The sequence below is a fragment of the Mustela nigripes genome, chromosome 17 (genome assembly GCF_022355385.1).
Source record: "Mustela nigripes isolate SB6536 chromosome 17, MUSNIG.SB6536, whole genome shotgun sequence".
Taxonomy (NCBI): Eukaryota; Metazoa; Chordata; class Mammalia; order Carnivora; family Mustelidae; genus Mustela; species Mustela nigripes.
In genome coordinates this window covers 12,819,076-12,846,586 of record NC_081573.1, presented here as the reverse complement: position 1 = coordinate 12,846,586, position 27,511 = coordinate 12,819,076, and the positions used below count along the sequence as shown (strand labels likewise).

At 47.9% G+C, this 27,511-nt stretch overlaps 1 protein-coding gene across 2 annotated transcripts; it reads right to left on the bottom strand.

Annotated features, from left to right (window-relative positions):
• ZNF274 (zinc finger protein 274) lies at positions 1 to 25,526 on the bottom strand. Of its 2 annotated transcripts, XM_059381910.1 has the most exons (8): positions 25,423 to 25,519; positions 24,880 to 24,950; positions 24,037 to 24,163; positions 23,188 to 23,283; positions 6,606 to 7,088; positions 3,291 to 3,391; positions 1,772 to 1,898; positions 1 to 1,306 (listed from the first exon to the last, which is right to left on the bottom strand). In XM_059381910.1, the coding sequence occupies exons 2-8, from the start codon at positions 24,910 to 24,912 to the stop codon at positions 393 to 395; spliced, it is 1,881 nt and encodes a 626-aa protein (XP_059237893.1). In that variant the 5' UTR covers positions 24,913 to 24,950; positions 25,423 to 25,519; the 3' UTR covers positions 1 to 392. The 2 variants fall into 2 exon arrangements, with proteins under 2 accessions (XP_059237893.1, XP_059237894.1); XM_059381911.1 differs by lacking the exons at positions 1 to 1,306; positions 1,772 to 1,898 and adding an exon at positions 1,905 to 3,200 and having other exon boundaries at positions 25,423 to 25,526.
• Between the last annotated feature and the right edge of the window lie 1,985 nt (positions 25,527 to 27,511).

Sequence of the window (27,511 nt, the reverse complement as noted above, 5' to 3'; positions counted from 1 at the left end):
TTCTATCACAGAAATATACAGTTTATTTATCCTTGTTCTCTTTTAGGCCTTGTCCATATGGATAAATACTTTACCACAAATAAAGTATCAGTGCACAGACTTTTTGGTACCTGGCTTTTTAAACTTACATTATAAGCATTTTCGAGTTTTACTGTTATCATTTTTAATGACCAAATTGGACCAGCAAATCAAGTGAGTGAAAAATGTTTTCCCAACCTATATTCATTAGCAACAACTCCCCCACCAGTTTTCTTTTTTACTCCTGTGCAGGGCGGTCTCCTTGGTTGTCCTTTGCTTTTGAGATCATCACTCAGTGCTGCTTTCATATTCGGTTCAGGCCCGTTTGTGTTACGTGGCAGGGTCAGGCTGAAGAGGCGATATCTTCGCCTGGCTCAGCTGGACGGCTGTGAGGCAGGCTGTTTCTTCTTGCATCTTACCCTACTGTGTGTCTTCTGATGCCCGATGAGGTGTGAGCTCTGGGTGAAAGCCTTTCCGCATTTGTTGCACGTGTAGGGGCGCTCCCCAGTGTGCGTCCTCTGGTGCCTGATGAGATGGGAGCTCTGGCGGAAGGCTTTACCGCAGTCCTGACACTGGTAGGGCTTGGCTCCGGTGTGAGTCCGCAGGTGCTGGGAGATGGCCGAGCGGTCATTGAAGGTCCGCCCGCACTCTGGACACTCAAACGGCCTCTCTCCAGTGTGGATTCTCTGATGCTGTGTGAGGGAGGAGCTCTGAACAAATGCCTTCCCGCAGTCTTGACACACATACGGCTTCTCTCCTGTGTGGATTTTTTTATGTACAGAGAAATATCTTGGGTTCCGGAACGTTTTGCCACATTCGCTGCATCGGCAGACTTGGCTCCCTTTGTGGATTCTTGTGAATGTGATCTGCTGAGCGCTCCGGCTGAAGGCTCTCCCACAACCACTGTTTTCTCTGGCTTTTTCCCCTTTGCGGTCCTTCTGATGAATTTTTACACCTGGACTACGTGTCACCTTCTTAACCCGTGAGCCACACTTACGCAAGCGTTTTCTAGGGAGAGTTTTCTGGAGTGAAATATGGCTTGTGCCAAGGCCAGTGTTCACCCGCAACGAGGAGCTTTTCTGAGGGAGGGTTTCTTCCCGAATTGGCCCTACCCGCTTCAGTGCTGCGTCTAAGACTTCCTGGGCCTCACCCTGTGAGACATCTCTTGACATAGGGGACCAGGTGTCATCCCTTGAGAATTCTTCCAGTTTCAGGTCATGGGCTGGTTCTTTCTCAGGAGTATCAGACTTCGGAGTTAACTCTTTACTTTCCAGTGTAGTCTCCCACCCTAAAAGAACCCAAAAGGTATGGATACGGTAGAGAGAAAGTGCTAAATGGGCTAGGAGTTATGACATAGCTAAGTATTCAAAAGCTGCTTTCCCCCCCCAAGAACAGTCCTACAGCCTGGGGGGACTCTGAAGAGCATGAAGGAGCAAAGGGAGGAACATGAGCTCGGCGGCTGGGGCCGGGGCCGGGGCTGGAACTGGGAACACTCTCCTGGCTCTCTGACTCTTCTTATGCCTTCAAGGTAGGCAGCAAGTCAGTCCTTCACTGGATCTGAGGCTGCTGCTGCCCACACAGTGTCCACCCCTCCAGGTCCACAGGGCCAGCTGAAGGCACAGATGGTGCACGGAACTCTCCGGGGCATACCCAGTTCTCACACTAGGTCCAGAGAAGGCAAGAGCCCCAGCCCAGGGCTTCTGGTGCTCCCAGTCCTGGAAGGCTGGAGTGGCCAGCACGGGCAGAACCTTACCCAAAGAGACCAGGTGTCCAAAGGTTTCCAACATCACATCATGGTACTCAGTCCTCTGTGTCGGGTCCAGCAGCCCCCACTCTTCCTTGCTGAAGTCCACAGCCACATCCAGGAAGGTCACTGGTTCCTGCAATGCCACATTCTGTGTCTGCTAAGCGGTAGGGTCATTGACAAGGACAGAAGGAAGGATGACTGGTGCCTCCCAACAGTCTGCTGAGTAGAGGGCACCCCTGTTTGCACAGAAATGCTGACTTGGGCCATAAGAGGCCCAGTAAGTCCCTTCTCACAAAATTCTCACAAAATCAGAGTGTGGGGTCCAGGCTGGAGGCAGAATCCCTGCTTCGCTAAGAGCTACAGGTGCTATAAGCAAACTGCTTCCACTCTACCCACCCCTGGGTGCAGCTCACCATTTCCCAGCAACTCCCTACAGAAGGCTGCCCCTGAGACAAACCCCCCGACTAGCCATACCCCCAACCCCCGACATGTGGAGGAACTGCCTTTGTGGACTAGGGCTGCTTGAGGGTGGGTAACCAGAGGCTACACTGAGGTCAGTCCTTCTGGGGAGCTGGTAAGAACTCCAGCAGGAAGAGGCCTCCCCATGGCACTGGGCCTATATGTGGGATGTCTTCTGCCCATGAGGGGCAGAGTCTGCTTGAGAAGGAATGGGAGAAAGCAGAACCATTAGACCAGGACTAGACAGACATACCCCTCTCTCAACACCAGGAAGCCCCTGGATACAGCCTTGCCTGAAGCCTACTCAAGACCACTCGTTATGTGAGAGCCAGTAAGTTTACCTTATGCTTGAGCCAGCTGTGAGCCACCTGCATCAGAAAGAGTGCTGACCAATGTCACACACACACCATCATTCAGTCGTACTCTCTGAGCCTCAGTAGTTAGCAAGACAGGGACAATGCTGTTTCACCTATGTCCTGGCTCTGGGATATTTTTGAAGCAAATCCAAGACAATTTTTTCTGTCATAAATACCTACATATGCATTTCTTTCTTTTTTTTTTTTTTTTTTTTTTTTTAAAGATTTTATTCATTTATTTGACAGAGAGAAATCACAAGTAGATGGAGAGGCAGGCAGAGAGAGAGAGAGGGAAGCAGGCTCCCTTCTGAGCAGAGAGCCCGACGCGGGACTCGATCCCAGGACCCTGAGATCATGACCTGAGCCGAAGGCAGCAGCTTAACCCACTGAGCCACCCAGGCGCCCTACATATGCATTTCTGAAGGACAAGAGCTCTCTTGTTCTCACCCAGATCCAGACATGGTCCACAAGCCCCTACCTGGAGCTCCTAAGTGTCTTTAAATACTTGGCCCTTCCCTCTTGCCTCCAAATTTTTTGACTTCTAGTCACTGTGCCCTTTCTTGGTCTCCATGGTCGCAGCAAGGCAGTCCAGCCCTTCACAATCAGAAACTCTGAAAGGCCTGAATGGTGGGAGATGAGAGGTGGAAGGGGAGGTCATCTCACAGGAGATGTTCTGACCAGAGAAGGAAGGGGTGGCACTCCTCACTCACCTCAGGTGGTTCAATTGCTGGCCACGTAGTCACTTGCTCCTCCTCCTCTTCCTCAGGAGCCGTGGTCTGGAGAGAGCAGGTGGTGTCCTGGCCGGGTAATGCTGGGAGGAGACATCAGCACAGGTGATCAGCCAGGTGTGGTGCTACTTCCAGGACAGGACAGTGACAGCCATTTCTCTTTCTGGGACCCATGGGGCCAGCACACGTGTATCTTGTTGCTGCTGCTGTCAGGGACATCTGTGCCCACCTTCTCCTCGCCAGCTCAGGTCCCCATGCTGGCTCCTCTTCACAGCCCGTGCCCAAATCCCCACATCTGGATCGTTCAGGATGCATCACCCCATATGACTATAGAGCACTGGTGTCCCCACTGCTGAGACCCCTGATCTCACTCCTTCCCTCACCAGACACTGTTCTGGACCCAGTCCCAACTCCAAGGCAGCTGCCTCTTCTCTCCATTAGCGTCGGCAGCTGGCCTCACACCTGTCCTCAGAACAAAGACCCCATTTCTGGCCTCTAACTCCCAAGACTAGATTTATTCTCATAACACATACCCATCTTGATGAGAATTCTATCAAGTTTCCTCTACCTTAGAAAACAGCTCTAATTGGCCTTACGGCCCCCTTTCAACCACAGCTCCTTCATGCCTGACTCTTCATCTGTCCCCAGCTGGTCCATGTGCTTCTATAATGACCTCACCCCCCCCATCAAGGGGAACACTTAAGTGACACAAGCTTGCACACCAGGCTGTTGCTTCCTTCTGGCCAAAGCGATTGGATCGTGGATGAATACAGGGCCCACAGCTAGACAATCAGAGCCAAAGAGGCTTTTGTTAACACTTAGGAAAGAGAAATTCTGTGTGGGGAGGTCCCACATGGAGATAGCTTGCCTGTGAGTGAAACTGACAGAGGCCAGGAGAAGTATGACAGAGGAGAGATGAGTCCTGAGGACACTACAGGAGGCCCTGGGTCCAGCCATGCCTGAAGCTAGCAGATCACCCTGGGACTTTTTCAGTAAATTCTCCTCCCTTGGCAATCACAATTGAGAGTCCCAACTAACTTGCTGATCACAAATGCAGGATTTTTAGAATTATCTGTAAGCCCTCTCTGCCCCGTCCTCTATGATATAAACTGACTTCATCCCAAGGTGTGCAACCTATGACAGACTCGCTTTCATCTCGTGAGCTCTACAACTATCTCCTCGGCATCCCTATCAGTTTCCTGTTGCTGCTATAACAAATGGCCACAACAGTGGCTAAAAATAGTATGAATTTGCTTTCTTGTGATTATATAGATCAGAAGTCTGACACCAGCCTCATTGGGCTAAAATCAAGGTGTTGGCAGGGCTACCTTCCTTTTGGAAGCTCTGTGGGAAAATGTATTCCTCACCTTTCCAGTTTCTGGAGGCCACCTAAAATACTTGGCTTCTGGCCCTTTCTCGTGTCACCTCACTTCAGGGGTCATATGTCTTCTCCACCCTTAATTCATGACTACTTCTCTGTAGGTACCCTTGTGATTGCATTTGAGTCCACCTAAGTAATCCAGGATAATCTCCCCGTCTCAAGACCCTCGGTTTAATCAATGGCATCTGAAAAATCACTCTCAGTGTGTGAGGTTATATATTCAGCGTCCGTGTTCCATGGAACTCAGCCGGACAGAAATCAAGTTTCATGGCATCTCACCCCCAAATGCACCCTACACATGTACTCCCATCTCCTCTCCCCACCATTGTCACTCCTGCCCTAGGCACCACACTGCGTGAAGGGCACAGTGATAGCTCTGGGTGGCCAATCTGCTTCTCATTTTGACCTTCTTCTCTGTCCACCATCCAGAGCAAGCTGCTACCTGGTCGGTCTTTAAAATGCAGTCACACCATGCCACATGTCTCTAGGGAGGGTTCATGGATTGGTTCCCACTGCTTTAGAGTGACACTTCTCATTGCTTTAGGACAACATAAAAAATTTCTTCAAGGGGCCTGCCAGCCCTGCCCCTGTTCCCTTCTACTAAAGACCTTCCCAATTTCTCTCTAATTTTGGATTATACTGTTACTGCTCCTATTTTGGCCCTTCACAGGTGATGCTCCCTGCCTGGCACATCCTGCCCACTTCTTTTTTTCTTTTTCTTTTTTTTTCTTAAAGATTTATTTATTTTGGGGGCGCCTGGGTGGCTCAGTGGGTTAAAGCCTCTGCCTTCGGCTCAGGTCATGATCCCAGGGTCCTGGGATCGAGCCCCACAAAGGGCTCTCTGCTCAGTAGGGAGCCTGCTTCCTCCTCGCTCTGCCTGCTTCTCTGCCTACTTGTGATCTCTGTCTGTCAAACAAATAAATAAAATCTTAAAAAAAAAAAAGATTTACTTATTTGGGAGAGAGATAATTGGGGGAGGGATAAAGGGGAGCTTGAGAGGGAAAGAAGCAGACTCCCTGCTGAGCATGGAGCCTGCCCTGGGGCTCAATCTCTCTACCTTAGCTGAAATCAACAGTCAGCCAGTTAACCAACTGAGCCACCCAGGTGCCCCTTCCTGCCCACTTCTGAGTTCCACTCCACACTAGATGTTGGCTACAGCAGTTTGCCTCCTGGAGCTCTGCAGGCACCCTTGAGTTCTTCTCAACCCCGTATTTGTCACATGCATATTTGTCAAATTCCCATCAGTCCTGCTGGACCTAAGGCTTACTGAACTCATGAGTCTGAGTCCTGTCTGTCTTGGTCACCACTTTATCCATAGCCCCCACTGAGCGCATGACATCAGAAGGCACTCTGGGAGGGCGTCTGGCTGGCTCAGTTGGTAGAGCATGTCACTCTTGATCTGGGGCTGTAAGTTCAAACCTCACATGGGGTGCAAAAATTACCTAAGAAAATAAAATCTTAAAAAAAAAGTGCATTCTGGGAGTATACCTATGTGATTAAAATAATATTTTCTATTAGCTTGTAGTACAGAAAAGATCCCAAAAGGACGAAAATGAAGGCTTTAACTGTAAGCTTCTCTCAGAAGCCTCGGGACGGCTGGTTAGAGTGTAGTCCCAGAGCCTACCCAAAGGTTTCGGTAGCTGTGAGGTGCAGCCTGAGACTCTCCATTTCCACAGAGAGGTCCAGGGATAAGGCCATTCTCAGATTCTATGACCTAGAAACTATGGTAGGTACTTCAGCCAGGAAGCATCTAAAACTCTGACTCAGAAACATGTTCGGGAAGCAGATGCCCTTGGCCTAAATGGAAACAGCACGACCTTTCCCCAAGCTCTCCCAGGAAGCCTGAGTTCCTCCTCTCCCCATCCTCCAGTATGCCCCCACAGGAGTGTCTCTCTCTACCCCTCCATTGCACTTACTTTCCTCCTCAGACATCCAGGTTACATCCTCCACCAGGGACACTGCCTCCTGGCAGTCCTCTGGGTGCTGCGACTCCACCCACATCCGGAGCTTCCTGGGCAGTGAGCCCAGGAACTGCTCCAGCACCAGCAGCTCCAGCATCTGCTCCTTGGAGTGCACCTCGGGCTGCAGCCACTGGCGGCACAGCTCACGCAGCCGGGCCAGGGCCTCTCGGGGCCCCGCCACCTCCTCAAAGCAAAAGCCCCGGAACCTCTGGCGCGCGGCCTCAGGGTCAGCTGGCTGCTTGCCTAGCTGTTGAGTGGGCTCCCCGAGCACATCTGAGCTCAGGCCCTCATCTTCGGCATAGAGGGCCCGGATCTGGGCGTTTCGGGGTCGAGCTACCTCTTGGTTCAGTGTGAGGACTTCAACGACTTCAATCTTCATCAGGGGATTCCAAGCAGGAAGAGGATCCAACTGAGGGTCCAGTGGAGCTGTAGGATACTCTGTGAGTCAAAAAAGCACAGCCAGACAGATGGCCAACAAGCACATCAACATTATCTGCCACCAGAAAAATGTAAATCCAAACCACTGTGAGATACTACCTCACACTCACAAGGAAGGCTATTATCAGAGATGAATGGTAACAACTGTTGGTGACGATGTGGAGAAATCGCTATTGGTGGGAACACAGAATGCTGCACCATTTTGCAAAACAGCCTGTGAGCTCCTCAAAAAGTTAAACAGACTTATGTTATGACCCAGGAATTCTCCTAGGTATACCTTCCAGAGAAATGAAAAGAGGTCAATACCAACACTTGCAGAGGAATGTTCACAGCAGCACTATTCATAAGAGCCGAAACCAGAAACAACTCAAAATATCCACCAAATGAAGAATGGATAAACCAAATTTGGTATACCCACACAATGGAATATTATTTTGCAGTAAAAAGGAATAAAGTACTGACACAGGCTACAGTACGGCTGAAACCTGACAACATTATGCTGAGTGCAAGAAGTCAAACACCAAAGGCTACCTATGGTATGACTGCATTTACATGAAATGTCCAGAAGAAACCAACACAGACACAAAATAGATTAGTGGTTCCCAGGAAATAGGGAATTGAGGCAGTTGGGGAGTGTTGCCTAATAAAAATGATTTTTTTGGAGGATGAGGAAAAGGTTTTGAAATTAGATTGCAGGGACGCCTGGGTGGCTCAGTTGGTTAAGCAGCTGCCTTCCGCTCAGGTCATGATCCCAGCATCCTGGGATCGAGTCCCACATGGGGCTCCTTGCTCCGCAGGGAGCCTGCTTCTCCCTCTGACTCTGCCTTCCACTCTGTCTGCCTATGCTCGCTCTCGCTCGCTGTCTCTCTGACAAATAAATAAATAAAATCTTTAAAAAAAAAAAAAAGAAAGAAATTAGATTGCAGTGATGGCTACACAACCCTGTGAATATAACGAAAATCACTAAACATACACTATCAAAAGGTGAACTTCATGGTATATAAATTATATTCCAATACAGAGTGGGGGAAAAAACGAAGAGGCAAGAAAGATTAAGAGACCTGTGATGCTGTATAAGTCTGCAGCCATGCACAGGGAACAGAATCTGATCCTGCCTCCATGGGGGCCAAGATGACTGGGAAAGTCAGCGGCTCTGTGTCTTGGCACAGAGTTCCCAAGAGCATCTGCTGAACACTGAACAGAACTCCAACATGGCCCTATGATGCTAAGGAGAAAACACGAGCCAATAGGAAATAAGAAAGCTCTCTAGACTCCCAGAAAGAAATGCTAATTGACTAAAGGACTTAAAAGCTTTAAGAAAAAAAGTTTATAGAAAAAATTTAACCACGGATTATAGTTTACTTTCATTAGATTTATGATTCTATAAACACAGAAATGGCAGGGCTGATGTCTAGAAAAAAAAGTACTCTCTCACCCTTGCTGTTTTCAATACACCTGATTAGCACAACTCTACCTGGAACAAAGTGGATTCAAAGCCTTAGCAACAAATGCCCAGGGGAAGGCTGGGGGACTTTCATCAGATAAATCTACTGGTGGTCCAGGAGCTTTCTGAAGACAAACACAGATGTAAAGACAACAAGAGGAGCGCCTGGGTGGCTCAGCGGGTTAAGCCTCTGCCTTCCGCTCAGGTCATGATCCCAGAGTCCTTGGATTGAGCCCTACATCGGGCTCTCTGCACAGCGGGGAGCCTGCTTCCTGCCTCTCAACCCCACCGCCCGCTGCCTGCCTCTCCGCCTACTTGTGATCTCTGTCAAATAAATAAAATCTTGAAGAAGAAAAAAAAAAAAAGACACGAAGAAAAGGAGTATTCAGAGCGAGACCACTTAAGACCGTAAAACTCTTGACACTGGAACCCGTGTCAACAAGCCCAGACTACCAGGGCCTGTGTCACGACTGCCAGTGTCTCCTCATGCCCATCCAAGTCAGTAACCTCCAGGGAAAACCTTCCTTTCTCGCTGTAACTCTCCCCAGTCCCTGCTTCCTTCGCAGCGGGCTCCCAAAAGGCAGCCTCTGCCCACCCTCACCTGGGGGGTCCTTCTTGCACAACACATCGCTGAGCAAGGGCACACGACGGAGCAGAACTGGAAAACAGGCGGTGTTAAAACAGGGCTCAAGAAACTGTGGATTCACGTGCAAGCGTTATTTTAGTGTGACTCTTCCAGCGCAGAAAAGCTGCTGCCACGGGAAAAAAAAAAAAAAAAAAAGCAGGAAGCTACTGGTATGGCGTCACTGCAGCTGTGTTATTGAAAAAGAAAAAGAGAAAGAACCACCGACTCGTTAAAGACGCGAACAGCGGCGGCCTGCCCAAGCGCCGCCAGTTCCCCGCCCACTGCTAGCACCTGCAGATCAAATCCGCCATCAAGCAGCTTTTCAAGCAGCGCTGGACGGCTGGGCTTCCCCATTGGCGTGAAAGACGCTCCGGCGGAGGCTGCAGCCACAAGCACACGTTTCCGCTCGCTTTCGGGAGACTGAAGCAGCCTCCCTCCCGCTCCCCGCGGTAAACGCGGTGACACCAAGTCAGCACAGCCACGCCCCATCCCCGGTCCGGAAGACCGCAGGCCGCAACTTCCGGCTCAGCCCAGAAGTGCGTCACTCGCCCGACAAGGGCGCACTACAGCTCCCAGGGGCCTCCGCGACATAGACCTCCGGTGCCGCCATGTTGAGGTTCTGGGCCCGGCCCAGGCCCTGCCCCGGCGGCGGCTCCTTGGGGCTGCGGCCTCTTCCGCTCTGTCCCTCCCATGACCTCCTACGACCCCCCGTGACGGCGGGCGCGCCCTGGGGCGGCGCGGGCGCAGCTGGAACTTCCACACCCTCCTTGCTGGTTTGCGCATTTTTTCCCCTTGGGGCAAATGTGGTAGAGCGCAGTCGCTTCCCCTTAAGGCAGCGACGCACCCGGACTCCTAGTCCATCTTCGTGCCCCCGACTCGAAATCCTTCCCGTTCCCGTAGAGCTTCCCATCCCCCAACTCCAAATTCCTGATTACAAGTCTTGGTTCGCCTGTGGGTTCCTCGTTTACCGGTTTCACAAACCTGTTGCTGGAGACTGCTGGCGCGCTATCCAAGAAGTGAGTCAGCGCGGGGTCAAGAGTCGCTCGCGATGGGTGGGGCCGCGCCCGCCGCCCGGGACGGGCCTTTGGGCGCTTGAGGTTGCAAAACCCGTCCTGGTCCGTGCTTTTAATCTTGGCAACAGCCACAGCCACATCCACATCCTTTCCTAGGCTTATATCCCTTTTCCGACCCCTTCCCCTAAACTTTTGTATTAATTTTACCGGGGGGCTTTCCTTTCCAACTCGTTTACACCTGCGTTGTGTCTGGCGTTTAATTACCTTCCTGTGCTCAGGACTTCTGTTGGCTCACTACCCCAGCCCCAATTCCCGATTTGAAGGCAGAGTTCACGTATTCCCTCCCTTTCAGTTAGAGCTCTTAAGAGCCTGAAATTTCCCTAGAGTAACTCAGGAAGCCAGGGACGGCAAGTTCCCGAATTCCCAGCAGCCCTGGACCTTCAAAGTGCCCCTGATAGAGATATTGGGGCGCGAGGGGAGGTAGCGCTCCCTAGCGGCTCCTTGCTGGGCCACGAGTACCATTTTGAGCAATAATCGTGCATTAAACTTGAGCAAAACCAAAACAAAACTTCATTCTTCACAATGCTTCCCAGCCTTCTAACTTCTAAAACTCGGTTTTACTCCTTGGTTAATCACAGGCATTATTTAGTACTTTCTCTCTTTAAATTAACTGTAGGTTTTTATTTCACTTCATGCCCCGGTTTATCTAATCCTGATCATGTATTTTGTTCCTCCTCTTATCCTTGGAGGAACCAGGGCAATTTCTCCAGATCTTGAACTTAATGCTCATTCAAAAATGTTTAACTCTTACCGTTTTAAGTTTTAGAGCCTGTAGGTTTGTACGTTGGGAACTGTGCTGATCCTTGTGGTGCTGAGAGCTCAGTGCATCTGCAGCCTGGCTCTCCCGGCTGTAGCCGTGCTTCAGGACAGCACATTTTGCAGGGTAATCGTAGAGCACCGACTGGGTGCTACACAGTGAATGAGACGGGCCTCAAGCCTAGAGGCTGGTGGGTATGCATCATTCTAGGCACTGTAGTCCTCTGAATCTCATCCTTTAGACGTCCCTCAACCACTGTCTGTGCCAGGAAGTTTTCATCCCACTTCACAAAGTGAAACCTCTTAAGTTTACCAGCCGGCAGAGCTAGAATTGGATCTTCAACTCACTGGGGCATACTGGGAATCACTGACCCGCTTGTCTGCGTGGGGCTACACAAAACAGTCTATCAACTTCAACTCCAAGAACTGGTTTCCAGTCCCCCAGCTAAATGATCTGGGCTGGGCATTTGAGTAATTTAGTCCCCTCATTTGCAACTATCTATTAAGTGAGTTGTTTACAAATTCCCAAGCCTTTAGGCAAGGTGTTTAATCCTTTTTAATTTATTAGAGACACAAGTGATTAGGTATAGTATGTAGGAAAGGCTGATGGGAGCTGCTGTTTTCTTCGTCCTTACTTTTCTTCTCCCATGTTGTCTCTGCTGCTTCCCTTCCGTGGTAAGCCAGCTCTCCCTCAGTGCTCAAGAGTTCATGAATAATCTGGTATCCTAAGGCTACCAGTCCACAAATCTAACAGTTACTAATAGTGACTTTTCACACTCTTGCTGGGGGTCAGGGTCAGGAAGAGTGCTTCTCTCAGCGCCCCTCATCTCTGTGCGCTCCCCTGTTCCTTTTCCTCCTTGTCCAGAATGTCCCCTGCTCCTCATCCTTTCTCCTCCTCTCCCCATCATTCACTCTTCAGCTCTGCTGGGCACCCAATGCCATCACCTAAGTTTGTCTACTCCACTGGACTGCTGAGGATGTCAACTGGGTCTTGTGCCTTCAAAACCCTAAAGCCAGGCCCAGAGGACCTGCCAAAGGTGTTGATGATCTTCTTTACATCAAAGTCTTTGAGTAACAATAATTACTGTTACATGAAGGTCTCCAAGACCTGGGCTTTACATACCATAATCCCGTAAGCAATAACTTCCATCCTTTGGGCGCCTGGGTGGCTCAGTGGGTTAAGCCGCTGCCTTCGGCTCAGGTCATGATCTCGGGGTCCTGGGATCGAGTCCCACATCGGGCTCTCTGCTCAGCAGGGAGCCTGCTTCCTCCTCTCTCTCTCTCTGCCTGCCTCTATGCCTACTTGTGATCTCTCTCTGTCGAATAAATAAATAAAATCTTTAAAAAACAAAAAACAAAAACTTCCGTCCTTCATACAAGGGGAAATTCATGCTGGGAGCGCCTAGGAGCCCTGCCCAGGCCACAACTGGGAACATAGCAGCTGGGATCCAAACCCTTTATTTTATGTCCTTTACAGCAAAGGGTGCTTCTCACAACGTGCCAAAGTATGCCTTGTCTATAGGTATTTGTACTGCCCTTATCCCTGCCTCGTAGTCTTTCTGACATCTTCACTTGGCACCTCTTCCAGGTTTTTTTTTTTTTTTTAAAGATTTTATTTATTTGACAGAGAGAAATCACAAGTAGATGGAGAGGCAGGCAGAAAGAAAGGGAATCAGGCTCCCCGCTGAGCAGAGAGCCCGATGCGGGACTCGATCCCAGGACCCCGAGACCATGATGAGCCGAAGGCAGCGACCCAACCCACTGAGCCACCCAGGTGCCCCCCTCTTCCAGTTTTTAACTCAAGTATCACCTCCTTAGAACAGTCTTCCTGCTCAGTTCTGAAGTAGTTCTGCCTACCCATGCCATTTCCCTCCAGCATATTCCACAGTTTCATTTTTCTTCAGGGCACTGACTGCCAGTTTGAAGTATCTGCTTCATTATCACTCACTCTCTACCTTCTCTACAGCACTGCCCAATGCAGCTCTTTAAGAAGTGTTCTTGATAGGGGTGCCTGGGTGGCTCAGTGCATTAAGCCTCTGCCTTCAGCTCAGGTTGTGATCTCAGGGTCCTGGGATCTAGCCCCGCATCAGGCTCTCTGCTCAGCAGGGGGCCTGCTTCCTCCTCTCTCTCTGCCTGCCTCTCTGCCTACTTGTGATCTGTCAAATAAATAAATAAAATCTTAAAAAAAAAAAATAAATAAAAAAGCCCCTGTCTTTGGCTCAGTTCATGATCCCCGGGTCCTGGGATCGAGCCCCTCATTGGGCTCTCTGCTCATTGGGGAACCTGCTTCCTCCTCTCTCTCTGCCTGCCTCTCTGCCTCTTGTGATCTCTGCCTGTCAAATAAATAAATAAAATCTTAAAAAAAAAATATTAAGTCTGTGTTGGTGTTTGGGATCGTTTCAAGATGCAGAATCAGAAAATAGACTGGGTGCCTGGGTGTTTCAGTCATTAAGCGTCTGCCTTCAGTTCAAGTCATGATCCCCAGGTCCTGGGATGGAGCCCCGCATCGGGCTCTCTGCTCAGCGGGGAGCCTGCTTCCCATCCTCTCTCTCTCTCTCTGCCTGCCTCTCTGCCTACTTATGATCTCTGTCAAATAAATAAAATCTTAAAAAACAAAAAATGTTCTTGATACACTATCCAGCACAGTAGTCTTTAGCAGCAGGTGACCAGTGACCATCTGAAAGATGGCCAGTGTGACTGAGGAACTGAACTGCTCAAGTTCACTGTATTCTGTTCACATGTAATCAGCCACATGCTAGCCCCTCCTCTGGAATGCAGACCCAAGGAGACAGGGGCCTTACTACCCTGCGCAACACTTAAGGCATTTTGACAGGCGCTCAAGCAGTATTTACTGACGCAACACAGCTTCAAAGAGTGATTTGAGTGTTTTAGCTGTCTGATTTTCCCATATTTTTATCAAAATACAGGAAATCTCACTAGCATTTTTTTTTTAAGATTTTTTATTTATTTATTTGACAGAGAGAAATTACAAGTACACTGAGAGGCAGGCAGAGAGAGAGAAAGAGAAGGAAGCAGGCTCCCTGCTGAGCAGAGAGCCCGATGCAGGACTCGATCCCAGGACCCTGAGATCATGACCGGAGCCGAAGGCAGCGGCTTAACCCACTGAGCCACCCAGGCGCCCCTCTCACTAGCATTTTAATTGGATCCCACCTGTAAATTATTACGAGATGATTGCTGTTGCTACAAAGTTCCCTTCTACTTTAGAGCCTGAGCAGGATAGGAATGCAGGCCATCAGGTAAGATGACACCTGGTTTACATTCCTGCTTCTTCCCAGACCAGCCAGGACAGACTTGCATTTCTGCTTCCACTGGTAGGATGGCTCCATCAACACTTCTCTAGAGGCTGCTGGCTGGAATAATGGTAGGATTTAAGAAAGGGACTTCATACACTTCTAGCCTTTGTTAAGTCCTCAAAAAGAAGTCACTGCATTCTACCTCTGAAACTAATGATTAAAAAAAAGTCATTGCTTCCACTTATTCTATATCCCACTTAAAATTTTTCAAATAGAAATGCCTTAATACTTTATTCCTTATCAGTTCCAAATCATTTCTTAAATAATTTATTCCTAGATCCCATTTCAAAAACCTATTAAAATCTTTTAAGTTGGCTACTCCTGGTATAAGCCAAGGCTATTAGTCTATTATTTTATAATTTGTCACACTGATTAACTCTTTAAAAACTATTTCAGAGGATTCATTTTTTTCCAAGTCATCGCTGAATTACAAATATTTCCTTTTTAATATTTTTCTTACTCTATGCTTTAGTGAGAACAGTGCTAAGTATACTTTGTGGAATCGGTCAACATTCCAACCTGTTCTGTCACTGAACTGCTCATGTTCATGGAAATTGTCTTTTAACAAGAGGTAGGGAAATACTCACTGCCCAAGTCAGTAACAGGCAGCTGGCCACTTTGTTCTAATAAAGTTAACTTTGGTATTTTTCCTGTGACCAATTTTGACAACCTTACACTTTTCCAGATATCTCTGCATTTTATTGTTTGTTCATCCCTACCCTCAACGATTACTGGGCACCTATACCGTGTCAGGGACTAGTAATACAGCAGGAAGGAGACAGCAATTTTCGATTTATCAGCATGGTTATGGGCAACATTTCTTAAAATGCAACGTTACCCTCCCAACCAGTTTCTTCTCAGGAAGCCATCACAGCCTACCAGCTTCTATATTCAGTGATAACCAAGTGACACAATTGTTTTTGTGTATTTTCTTAAAGACATTGATATCACGTGCATCTATGTACTTTATACATCTTAAACTATATATTTAAGAAACACATATATCTTGGAGACTTTCACATCAGTACACAGACCTGGCTCACTTTGTTACAGCTGTACAAAGTATTACACTGAAAACTATACATATTGCTGAATGTGTGTACTGCGGTTTCCCTGCAGGTTTTTATTTTATTTTTTTCCCCTGCAGGTTTTTAAATTGCCTTTTATTTATCCTCTATTTTATCAGTTGGTTTTTGCATTTTACCCTCCCAGAAAATTAGCTTGGGTTCCTTTTTTTTCTTCTCCATTTCTGATTCACGTATTTGAACCATATTTATCTTTCCTCCTTCCTTTGGACTTCTGGAGTCAAATGCTTCATAGTTCATTTTTTTTCCTTCTTCTTCTTCTTTTTTTTTTTTTTTAAAGCAATCTCTATACCCATTGTGGAGCTTGAACTCAAGACCCCTGAGATTGAGTTACATGTTCCTCCTTCTGAGCCAGCCAGGTGCCCCTATTGTCTTTCTTATCAATTAAAAGGCATTTTCGGGCCTTAAAATTATCCCAGGAATTACATCTGGACTCCAGGCAAAGCAGTTTCAAGATAAAAGGATCAAGATTACATGGGTCCAAAAGAGCAAATATATGGAAGGTGACAGAGAATGTTTTCTTGAGTAACAGTTGCACAGTATATGACCACACTCTGCCAGGCTGAATTCTTGCCAAAAATGTTCTGATAGTCCCTCAAGATTCTAAACTCTTGGCCCACTCCCTAGGATGTGAGCCTGTCAGAGTTCTTAACGGTATTATGTACTTCAAGATTTCCCTATATCATTACCCACCCTCCTGTCTCACAGCCTGGCATTGTCTTCAAAATCTCCGAGTTGGGGGCGCCTGGGTGGCTCAGTGGGTTAAAGCCTCTGCCTTCGGCTCAGGTCATGATCCCAGGGTCCTGGGATCAAGTCTCTGCTCAGCAGGGAGCCTGCTTCCTCCTCTCTCTCTGCCTCCCTCTCTGCCTACCTGTGATCTCTGTCGAATAAATAAAAGTCTTAAAAAAAAAAAAAATCTCTGATTTGAAGACATCCTCTTGTTCCATTCCTTCTCCCAAGTTTCCTGAGCTAGAGACTGTCACTGTCTTAGCAACTAGGAACATACATGGGAAACTAAAAGACTCCCCTCATGTTGTTTAATATTTGTTCTAGACGTTCAGGTCAGATAACAGAACAAGATAGGAAAGACAAGATCTGTTTTGTTGTATCTGTATACTTACGTGACCAAAGTTTTATTTAGAGTTTGCCTACTGCATGCTTATCTGATATAAAAATAGAATAAGATATTTCATTTTTATTCTTTTTTTTTTTAAATTTTATTTATTTATTTGACAGAGATCACAGTAGACAGAGAGGCAGGCAGGCAGAGAGAGAGGGAAGCAGGCTCCCTGCCAGGCAGGGAGCCTGATGCGGGACTCGTTTCCAGGACCCTGAGATCATGACCTGAGCCGAAGGCAGCGGCTTAACCCACTGAGCCACCCAGGTTCCCCTCTTTTTTATTCTTTAATGTGGTTTTCTCCAGTATACGTTTTTTGTTTTGTTGTTGCTACTCTGTCAAATACAGTGGGAACTATGGTTTATGATTTGCCTGCACAGATTACATTGAGGGTCTGCTTTCATATGAGTCCTCTGATGCTGAGTACAATGAGGACTCCTACTGAAGGACTTCTTGCCAGTGGGTTCAGTGCCTCTGAAGCCTTCCTAACACTGCTTATTGCATTCTCAGGTGTTTTCCAGTATGACTGCTATGATGTTGAGTAAGAGAGCTGTGCACGAAATCTTACCACAGCAGTCACATTCCCTTGGCTTTGGAGTTCTCGGAGGTAATTATTTGGCGTGAGAACTTTACCACATTTGATACAACTGGGTTTTTGTGTTTTTATTTTTTCCAGTGTGAACTTTCTCAAGTCAGACCAAAGTGAACTAGGCCGGAAGCCTTTCCCGCTATGATAATATTCCTGGGCTTTCTTCCCTGAATTCTCACATCAAAAAACTCAAGAATTTCCTCCATTCAAGGACTTTGCACATTAGTCTCCCATGTGAGCCTTTCCTTAGGCTGACATGAAAACAGCCTTTCTCACACTAAACACATTTACGTACTCTTATTCTTAAATGGATTATCCTTTGTGTAAAACAACTGATTTCCTACACCCACTACACATTTGCTTTATAGTTTGAGTCCTCTCAGGCTACACAAAGGGTGAAAAGATAGAAAAGGATTCCTTCTCATCCTCCCCAAAAATAATCTCCTTGTAGAAATTATTTTTTTTTTGCTAAAGCTCACAATAATTATGTGTTGCTACATTCATATTTGTAGGGTTCATCTCTCCTGCTTCATTCCTTGACAGGTCCAAAGAATTAAATGTCCTGCAAGCTGTAATCCGAAGGTTGTAAAACCTGAAGGTCATGATTCAGTGTCTTTACTCCATTGCTTTCCTAAAGATCTACTTTCCAACAGATTAAATCCAGGTTATATCATTTTCCAGCCAAAACACACATGTGGCAATACTTTCTTGAAAGGATAGAGTGATGGCTAAATACCTGAGTGCCATCAAAGTGTGGTCCACATTCCTTATATTCACAACATCTTCCCCAATCAGTGCCTTCTTAAAGATGAATGTCATGTAGGGGCGCATGGGTGGCTCAGTGGGTTAAAGCTTCTGCCTTTAGCTTGGGTCATGATCCTAGGGTTCTGGGATCGAGCCCCAAATTGGGCTCTCTGCTCGGCGGGGAGCCTGCTTCCCCCCCCCCCTGCCTACGTGTGATCTCTGTCTGTCAAATAAATAAATAAAATCTTAAAAAAAAAAAAAAAAAAAGAATGCCATGTCTTAAGCACTTATTACTCAGTGTCCCTTCTACTTCAGCCAGTGTCTGTGCTGGCATTTTTGCTGTCATGGAGAGCTGCAGAGCCACACAAAATGAGTTGTATCAGAAAGGCTGAGCTTTCCACTTAAACCCCGTTCCCTGCATTGGAAGAGGTACCACTACACCAGTGATGGCAGAGACCACTGCTGGAGATGATGGTCTCATCTTACAGTAAATAAAGCATGCCATTCCAAACACCTATGATTCCCAAGACTTTATGCCTCGCCACGACTCCTTCTGAAGTCCAGAGAAGGGCATTCCACTGGCTTCACAAACCTCTACTTGGAGGTCTCCAAGTCCCTTCTTATTCACACTTCATTAACAGAAGGAGCCAGGACATAGGACAGTTCCACAAACTTGAATCTAGGTGAACGCTGTAGGGGAGTTCTTTGTACCATTCATGTAAGTCTCTTTAAAATTACTTCAACAAAGAGAAGACTAAACCAAACCTTTATTTCTACCCTTCAGAAGTTTATGCCTTTACCAGATTTCCTCATGTCACTGACTAAAACCAAATATTCAGGAAGAATAATTTTTCTCCTTTTTAAGTTAGATGATGATACATACAAAGAGTGTATATGGTAAATGCATACATTACAAATAGTAGTAGGAAATCCCTGAAGCTTTCACCTCTGAAGGATTCTTGGCAGCTTCCTTTCCTTTGGCCACTACTCACCTGGCTCCAGTGAATCCACTTATGAACTGGGAGAAGGCCATGCAGGCTTCTCCCCAGCCCCTCTGTTATTCTCAGGCCAGGAGTCATCACCTCTTCCCTAGATGCTACCTACCACAGCTCCCCGGCCTGCTTTCATCTGTGCCCTGCTATAGTTCCATCTTCATAACCACCTGAAGCGTGCTTGAAAAGCCACATCACACACCTGCCTGATAACAATCAAAACTCTACTCACAGTGGAAGCCCTGTGTGCATTGCCAAACCTAGCTTGTTTGTCAGTGTACCTCAGCTACCTCCTCCCAGCCCACTCAGTGGCTGTTTCCTGAGTGTGCCAAGCTTACGCCATTCTCATGGTCACCCCAGATACGGTCTCTGTATCTGAAAGCTCTCTTTACCACCACTCACATGTCTGCAGACTTCTTCTTCTTTGGGAACTGGCTTAAAATTTCACTCCTGCAGTGCCCCCACAACCACTTCCTCTAGCGTAATTCCCAATGACCCCCACATCACATTCTTTTTCTTCTCAGTCCTTCCACTACTTATCTGTTCAGAGTTGTATCTGGGGAACTTGTTTGTAGAGGCCATAATCCATCAGACTACAAAGTCCAGCATGGCAAGGCTTATGTTATCTCTGGTTCCCTACCAAAGTGGTTAGTGTACTATGTAAGACCCAAGAGAACTTCCACAAGTATTTGTGAGGTGTAACCAGGACAGGCAGTGGAGGGAAAACAACAAGCAAAGGACTCTGTGACAAAGCAGAAAACACCTATTACCTCAGGCACAGTCTGTAATAAAGTGTCCTGGTAAGCCTCCCTGCACATAGTCTCTTGCTCTGGGATATCACCTCAGAATCTCCTGTCACCTTTTAAGCCAGTCCTCCCAAGATGTGCCCCAAATCCCTCAGGCAGCGAGGTTAGAGGAACTACTAGATCATCCAGAAATGCAAAGCTGGAAGGTTTGCCAACACAGGACTTGAGCTCCAGGGAGGATGAGACACAGACCTGCCACAAGCAGTGCCACCACCGAGGAAGGGGCTGTGGAAGGCCAGAGCAAGGGGAACAACTAGGAAAGACACCTCAGTGGGTGGATACAAAGTGCCTGTGTTGCTGGGAACCTTCCACGTGAGGTATAGTCTAGTGACCTGTGCTAATGGCTGGAATTCATAGGGAATAAAAGGAATGACTCTGATTATGGAAAAGAAAAAAACACTAATGCTGAGCCATCAAACTAGTCCAGGAAAGGAAGGGCAGAAAGTCACAACAGATGCCAGTCTGTGTTGTAGCAAGTGGAAAATCATCACCAAAGATGGGGATCAGGTGCAGATTTCATAGGTGAATACAGCTAGAAGCAGGTAGTTCCAATATCACTTGCATTAGAACACACAGAACAAAGGGAAGGGAGAGCATCCCAAGTTTTCTTTATAAAGTCAGCACATCCCAATATAAAAGCTGACTAAGAAAAACCACAACAGGGTGCCTGGGTGGCTCAGTGGGTTAAGCCGCTGCCTTCGGCTCAGGTCATGATCTCAGGGTCCTGGGATCGAGTCCCGCATTGGGCTCTGCTCAGCAGGGAGCCTGTTCCCTCTCTCTCTCTCAGCCTGCCTCTCCGTCTACTTGTGATTTCTGTCAAATAAATAAAATAAAATCTTTAAAAGAAAAAAAAGGGGGGCACCTGGGTGGCTCAGTGGGTTAAAGCCTCTGCCTTCGGCTCAGTCCATGATCCCAGGGTCCTGGGATCGAGCCCCGCATCGGGCTGTCCGCTCCGCGGATAGCCTGCTTCCTCCTCTCTCTCTTTCTACCTGCCTCTCTGGCTACTTGTGATCTCTGTCTGTCAAATAAATAAATAAATAAAATCTTAAAAAAAAAAAAGAATTTAAAAGAAAAACCACAAGAAAGAAATCCAGCCACCTCCCCCACCTAATTTATGAATACTGATGTGTCAGTGGATGCCAGCATCATGTTACAACAAAGGTACTTCTATTTTTATTAGGTCACTGTGTTAACTGTTCAAAAGAGATAATCACTATGATTACCTTGGAAGGCTATGAGGGAAAACTGGGGCTACTGCTATAATTTATCAGAAAGGACTAAATGACGATTTCTTTACCCAGATATAACTGATTTAAATTAAAGCAGAGTCTAGCACATGCTCATCAAAGGTGAGAAACTTTCTTATTTAGGTCAGACATTCACTCTTCACCCTCTCAGCTTCAGTGTTTTAGAAGTACCAGCTGTGATGAATGTCATTATGTAATTGGGCAAAAGAAGTAAAACAAACAAACAAACAAAAAAAACCACTAATACAGTCGCCTCTTTCTTTATACTTGCTGATAAAATGACTGAACTGAGAAAATCAGTAAGAAACTAGTAAGGCAACTAGTAATAGAAGTTAGCAGCATGCCAGGTTCATCTGGTCAACTAAGTGACATTGCAAAGACTAATATGAGCAGATCGACCGCAACCACAAAGAAAGCCCAACAGCACTCAGAAGGCTTGACATAGCACAGTGAGGAGAGCAGATCTCTTTATATACTTGTGTCAAATCTTTTTTTTTTTTTAAGATTTTTCATTTATTTATTTGAGAGAGAGAGAGAGAGAGAAATCATGAGAGAGGAGACAGTTAGAGGGAGAAGCAGACTCCCCACAGAGCTGGGAGCCCCATGCAGGACTCGATCCCAGGACTCTGGGATCATGACCCAAGCCAAAGGCAGTCGTTTAACCAAATGAGACACTCAGGCGCCCTACTTGTGTCAAATCTTGACTAGACAGACCAATTCTGCCTCAAGGAATTCTAAATCCAATCATTCTAACAGGATTTTCTCAAAGAATCCCTGACAAGCTGATGCTAAGTGTTCATATGGTAAACCATGCGGTTGAGAACAACAAAGAATTTTTTTTTAAATGAGAGGAGCTCCCATTTATCCAAGTTTGTTATAAAACTACCAACCATACAGCAAAAAAGTTGTTTACTCAGACCGAGATGAAGGACACAGAAGGGACCAAGACGGAGGCCTGCACCCCATGAGGACTGTGGGAAGTTACGTGTATGATAATGAAAGTGTTTCTGGTAAGTGGAAGAATCTGGTCAGAAAATATGCTGACAGAACTTACGTTCCATGCCTTATACATAAAGAAACTCCATGTAAGTGCAGCCATAAACAAAAACCAATACTGAAACATAAGAAAGTATTTATAATATCTTCCTTTCTGTGTTATGAATAGGAATAAAAACAGATTTGAAAGGAAAAATACCTGAATCATAAAACTTCTTTATGGCGACTAAATTTAAATTTAAAGGTAGTGATAAATGTTTGTCTGGGATATTTGTATTACTAAGACCCATAATCAAGAGTTCCCAACAAAATATTGCACCCAAAAAAACCAAAAATCAACAGAAAAAAAAAGGGGAAGTAAGGTATATAACTCACAAAAGAAAAAATATAAATGGTCTGTAAACTTGTAAAAATACTTCATGACGGATGGGGCTCCTGGGTGGCTCAGTGGGTTAAGCCTCTGTCTTTGGGTCCTGGAATCAAGCCCCACATCGGGCTCTCTGCTTGGTGGGGAGCCTGCTTCCCCCTCTCTCTCTGCCTGCCTCTCTGCCTGCTTGTGATCTCTGTCAAATAAATAAATAAATAAATCTTTAAAAAAACAACAACAACAACAACTTCATGAGGGAAATGTGAACTAAACTCAACATACTATCAAATCTGAAAACCTTAAGATCACTCTAAATTTCTGGCAATGAACAGGAAAATCTCTCACGTAACTGAGAAGCTCCATGTATTTTAAAGGATTTTAGACAGCAATCTGTTGCTACCAGATTTTTAGCTTCTATTTGGTTGATTCTGAAGTTCTATCTCACAAATCCTACCTACAAAAAAAAATCACACACACAAAAAAGCTTGAAAGTGCAAAAAGATGTATGCAACGAAGTTTTCTGCCAACAACTTGAAAGATTTTATCAAGAGGAAAAAATCAAATGTGGATCACAGTATGTTAAAATGATTAAAACAGGCCTGTTTGTATATAGTATAACACCCCCAAGTCATAAACATACCTGCAAAGATCTATAAAGAAAAAGTCTGGAAAGACACACCAGTTACTGGTGATTACATGAAAGAACAGTAGAACAGATGGAGCCCCAGGGCCAAGCTGCCACTGGCAACAAGTTCATGTTCAACCAAGTCGGACACCCCTGACCCTTGAGACCAGAGGAAAACAGTTTGATTCAGCTTGTCTGTAGCTACTCCTCATACAACCCCATCTGGGTTTTCTCCTGTCCATCTCCTTTTCTCAGACACTAGTCCCTGACTAACCCGTCAGCCCATTCCCTACCAGGACTCTGTGAGCCTGGTTCTCACCTGAAAAGGTGTCTTGAGGAATTCCTCTCTCCACCGACCAGAGCGCTTCCTCCTCCTCTAACTGAGATACCACATCTGGCTTGGAAAGCTGATGTTCTGCCCAAGGGAAAAGAGACAGGGCTTGGGGGTCTGTGTTCAGGAGAAAATGCGTTTGTGCTGCGGCATATGCTGTCCCTGAATTCTTCCCTCCAAGGGCATGACTCCGGGTCTACCGTGGTGATGATAACCCAATCCATTCCCTTTTTTAGCTACGTGCCTTCCTGGACTCCCTTGCCACTAAAAGAAGCAATGGGACCCAGTTCTGGCTGGCAAGATACAAAGAAAATATGTCAGCTGGGGACCTTAAGGCTTTTTTCTCCCTTGCTAAATATGGAAGTGGAAAAAGAGAACTAGTCAGGGCTGCCCCCTCCACTTCTTTCTGCCCTGAATATGAACATGATGCTGGATGCCACAGCCATGCAGTCACTAACCTAAGAGTGGAAAAGTTCACACCACAAAGAAATGGAAGCAATCAGTCTCCAGTGATACTCCTGAACTTCTGGAACACTTGACCCCACATCCTATGGAATTTCTGTTACATGAATGAGCATCTACTACAGTCAGCTACATCCCTGACAGACCTTCCTCCCTAGTGTTCAAAACCTCTGAGGGACAGACTAGGTGGCTTCAGAAGTCATATGTGAAGTTGCCCTTTCCCTGCAAGTACAAATTAAAGCCTCCCTCAGGCCCCAGGGCCATGACAACTGCACGCTCCTCCCTGCAACCTGAGCCCAAGCAGACACACACTTCAGAGGCACCACATTCGTGCTGCAAAGCGCATATCTTTATTGACACGGAGACCATCCTTACCCACTGAGACCAGGTTCCTGTAGTTCTCCAGCATCACCTCCCTGTACAGGGACTTCTGTTCGAGGTCCAGCAGTCCCCATTCCTCTGAAGTAAAACCGAGGGTCACATCTTCAAAGGCCACTGGTTCCTAAAACCCACAGGTTTCTGTTCAGCCACGGTGTGTCGTCACCTACACTGACATGAGGGGGAAGGCTGACCCAGCACGTGAGGGCACAGTCTACAAGGTGACCTGCATGCATTCCAGGTGGCTCAAGTGTTCCTGCAATTGTATTAAACTGAGCAAAGGCAAACTTGACCCTGTTCAGGTCACGGCAAGGAGGACAGCATGAGAGTTCAGAGAGGGCTCTTCTTTCTCTGGACCTCTCCATTTTTCATTAACTCGGGGATACTGCAATTAGCGTCTATATCCCCTAGCAGGGAATCCTGAGAACGGAATCATCACACCCAAGCCTTCAGCCCCCACCCACTGCCTGTACTGCTTCTATACTTCCTTCACGGGTCAAGGATCCATCCTGTTTTCCCTTAATCCCCTCCAGCTTAGACGCCAAAGTACTACTGAAATAAAAATGTTGAGTCTAATCCCTGTTTAAACCTACTCGTGCCTACCCACAATAGAAAGGATGAATCAGAATCCCCCAGACCCCAGCCTGTACTCTAACATTTTTCTGGGAAAGCTAAGCAACCTTCGGTTCATCCGTTCAGCAGCGTCTCATTCCCGGCCAGTCTCTCAACCCTCCCCAAGATGCTCTGCGGCCTGACATTACTTCAGGGAAGGTGGCATCCCACTACCATCCGGCCGCCCCCACACCCAGATCCAGGGGTAGACTCAGAAACTCTACTCACACGGAGCCAGGCCGTCGGAAGCCCGGAGGCCATACCTTCCTTCTCGACGTATCTCGTGGGAGTGGGCAGTTCTGAGAAGGTCGAATTTGGGAGGTAGAAGGGGTGTGAGGGCTACGCAGAGGGGTGGCCCCTCCTTTGCCCAGTAGCAGTCCTATCAACGTGAAATGATAACCCCAACCTAGAAAAAGGCCCTGAAAGGGTCGTCTCCACCTACTCCCGACACCTAGAGGACCCGTTTCCCCTAGTCGAGAGGAGACCCTCCTCATATCTTCCCACCCAAAAGGGAGTTACTCCCTTTCCCAATCCGCACACCGCTCGGAGCGGGTCGGGCCGCCCTGACCCCACGCCTGCAGAGTTTGCTTTCCTCAGGGCCCCGAGTCCCCAGCCACACCGCTCCTTCCGGCCCCGCGGCGGGAAGACGGCAGGCAAGGCCGGCCTCCGGCTGCTGAGCTTGGCTGGTAATGGACTGAGGCTGCACACCCCGAAGAGTGGCTCTGGGACCGTTCCGCACAGCCCCGACGGGAGATTTCGCGCCACACTCACCCAGCGCGCGGCGCGCAATGGCTACCGTCCGCCTGCGGCGAAATGCGTCAGCGCGTCAGCCTGGACTACAACTCCCAGCCACCCCTGCGGCGTGCCCGCCCGACCTAGCCCAAGTGGCGGCCATCTTGGCCGGCCATCTCGAATAGCAGGCGAAGCCCGGGCCGCCCAGTGGAGGGCCCTCGCCGGCGACCCTCGGTGGGCCAGCTGGATTGGGGGATGGCTCGAGTTGGGTACGCCAGGCCGCGGGGCCTCAACAATTTTCCAAGTAACAGGGCAGGCCAGGACAGAGTCGAGCTCCGCCACGAGGGCGAGCACTCGTGGGATGAACCGGAAGTTGGGAAGGGAAGGAGCGCCCAGGGGTTAGGCCGGAAGTTAATTTAAATTGGGTTGAGGGTGTGGTTGGCGGATTACTAAATCCTTGCGCGGAGGAGGAAGAGCGGGCAGGGACGGAAGCGCAGAGGGTTGGGGCAAACTGCTAGTCCTACCCAATGTAGAGGAAGGAGGGGTGGGAGCAAGGCGGGCGGGAAGCGCGTAGGGGACGGAGCCAAAGTCCAGCCACGCTCGGGGGAGGGGTAGGGACGGGCGAGTGACGTGGAAGGGCGGAGCTAAAGTCCACCCAAGTTCAGGGATGAGACTGTGAGACGGAAGACGGAAGTGAGTGGGGGCAGCGCCGAATGTGGATCCTAGTCTAGGGGAGGGAGAAGGGGCGGAAGGGGGAGGGCAGAAGTGTGCCGGAGGCGGCGCTAAGGTCACCCCTGCGTTCTGAGAGGAAGGGCGGGTAGCCCCTGCCCAGAACGTGCACCTGGCGGGGTTCTGTGCCCTCCATGGGAGGGGAGGGGTGGGGAGGAGAAGCATGCATAAATGTCCGCTCAAGCTGTGGGGAGAACAGGGTTAATTGTGCCCTAAACACAGGTGTGGGGGGAGGTTGTCAAAACCAGAGCTGGAAAGACGTTAAAACAGTAGAAATAAATTTTATTTACAAAAATGTCGCAGGGAAGGAGACACTGCAGTATGGACCTGGGCTCCGTTCTGAATACAACTAGATCGAGTGGGACCTCATAGCTAAGAAGCAGTTGGAGTGTGAGGGAGGCGGTGGGGGTTGTTGGGTGATGGAAAATGACAGTCTGGGGGCGCCTGGGTGGCTCAGTGGGTTAAGCCGCTGCCTTCGGCTCAGGTCATGGTCTCGGGGTCCTGGGATTGAGTCCCGCATCGGGCTCGCTGCTCAGCAGGGAGCCTGCTTCCGTCTCTCTCTCTCTCTCTCCCCGCCTGCCTCTCCGTCTGCTTGTGATCTCTCTCTGTCAAATAAATAAATAAAATCTTAAAAAAGAAAAGAAAATGACAGTCTGGGGGCTGCTGGCTGAAGCAACCCAATAAGATTCTCGCTGAAGGCAGGTGGGGGTGATCAGATGCCAGCTGAGGGCAACAGTGGGTATGAGAAGTTCGATCGGTTTCGAAGGTAGAGAAGTCTTGTTAAACTGACTTAGCAGGATTCTTGCTAAAACTAGGTCCTAGGAGGAGGCACGTGGATGGGCCTTGTCTGTTAGGGAGCGCTTCAGGGGAGCCTGACTAATGGGTGGGTAAGCAAAGAATCTTTGTCAGGGAGGAGGAGTGAGGTGGGTAAGATCCTTGGTAGAGCCTCCTCCTCTGTGAGCGGGGTGCCTGTGTCAGGAAATGAGGGGTCTGCCACTGTGCAGGATCTGATGTGTGCTCAGTGTGGCCCAGTGTGTTCTCGTCTTCCTTGGGAGCCAAGGACCAGATAGTCTCCTATCTTCCTCAGAGTCCAGTATCTGGTGTTCATGCATCTTCCTTAGGTCCCAGGGCATACTGTGGTCTTGTCTTCCTCAGGGCCCAGGCGCTGATGTTCTTGGGGCTCTCCTATCATTCTTGGGCCCAGGACCTGACATACTGTCCTCTTGGAGTTTCCTAGCAGATTTGAGCAGCCCTGTGCATCCCTTTGGGTCATCCTGCCTGCTGGCTACCACACTTGTTCCTGGAGCTGTTAATTTTTATGGTCACTGTGGAGAGCAGCCATTTGCAGACTGCTCATTGTTTATCTTATTTGTTGCAATTTTGATTAATATTTACTCAG

What these genes read in the sequence shown, in the direction of transcription:
- ZNF274 (XM_059381910.1), bottom strand. Translation starts at nt 24,912, where the DNA reads ATGGCCTCCGGGCTTCCGACGGCCTGGCTCCGT. An exon ending in CAGGAACCTGGTCTCAGTGG is followed by an intron (nt 23,284 to 24,036) that starts GTAAGGATGGTC and finishes TCCCTTGGGCAG; the next exon opens with AACATCAGCTTTCCAAGCCA. An exon ending in TCCTCAAGACACCTTTTCAG is followed by an intron (nt 7,089 to 23,187) that starts GTGAGAACCAGG and finishes TTTGACTCACAG; the next exon opens with AGTATCCTACAGCTCCACTG.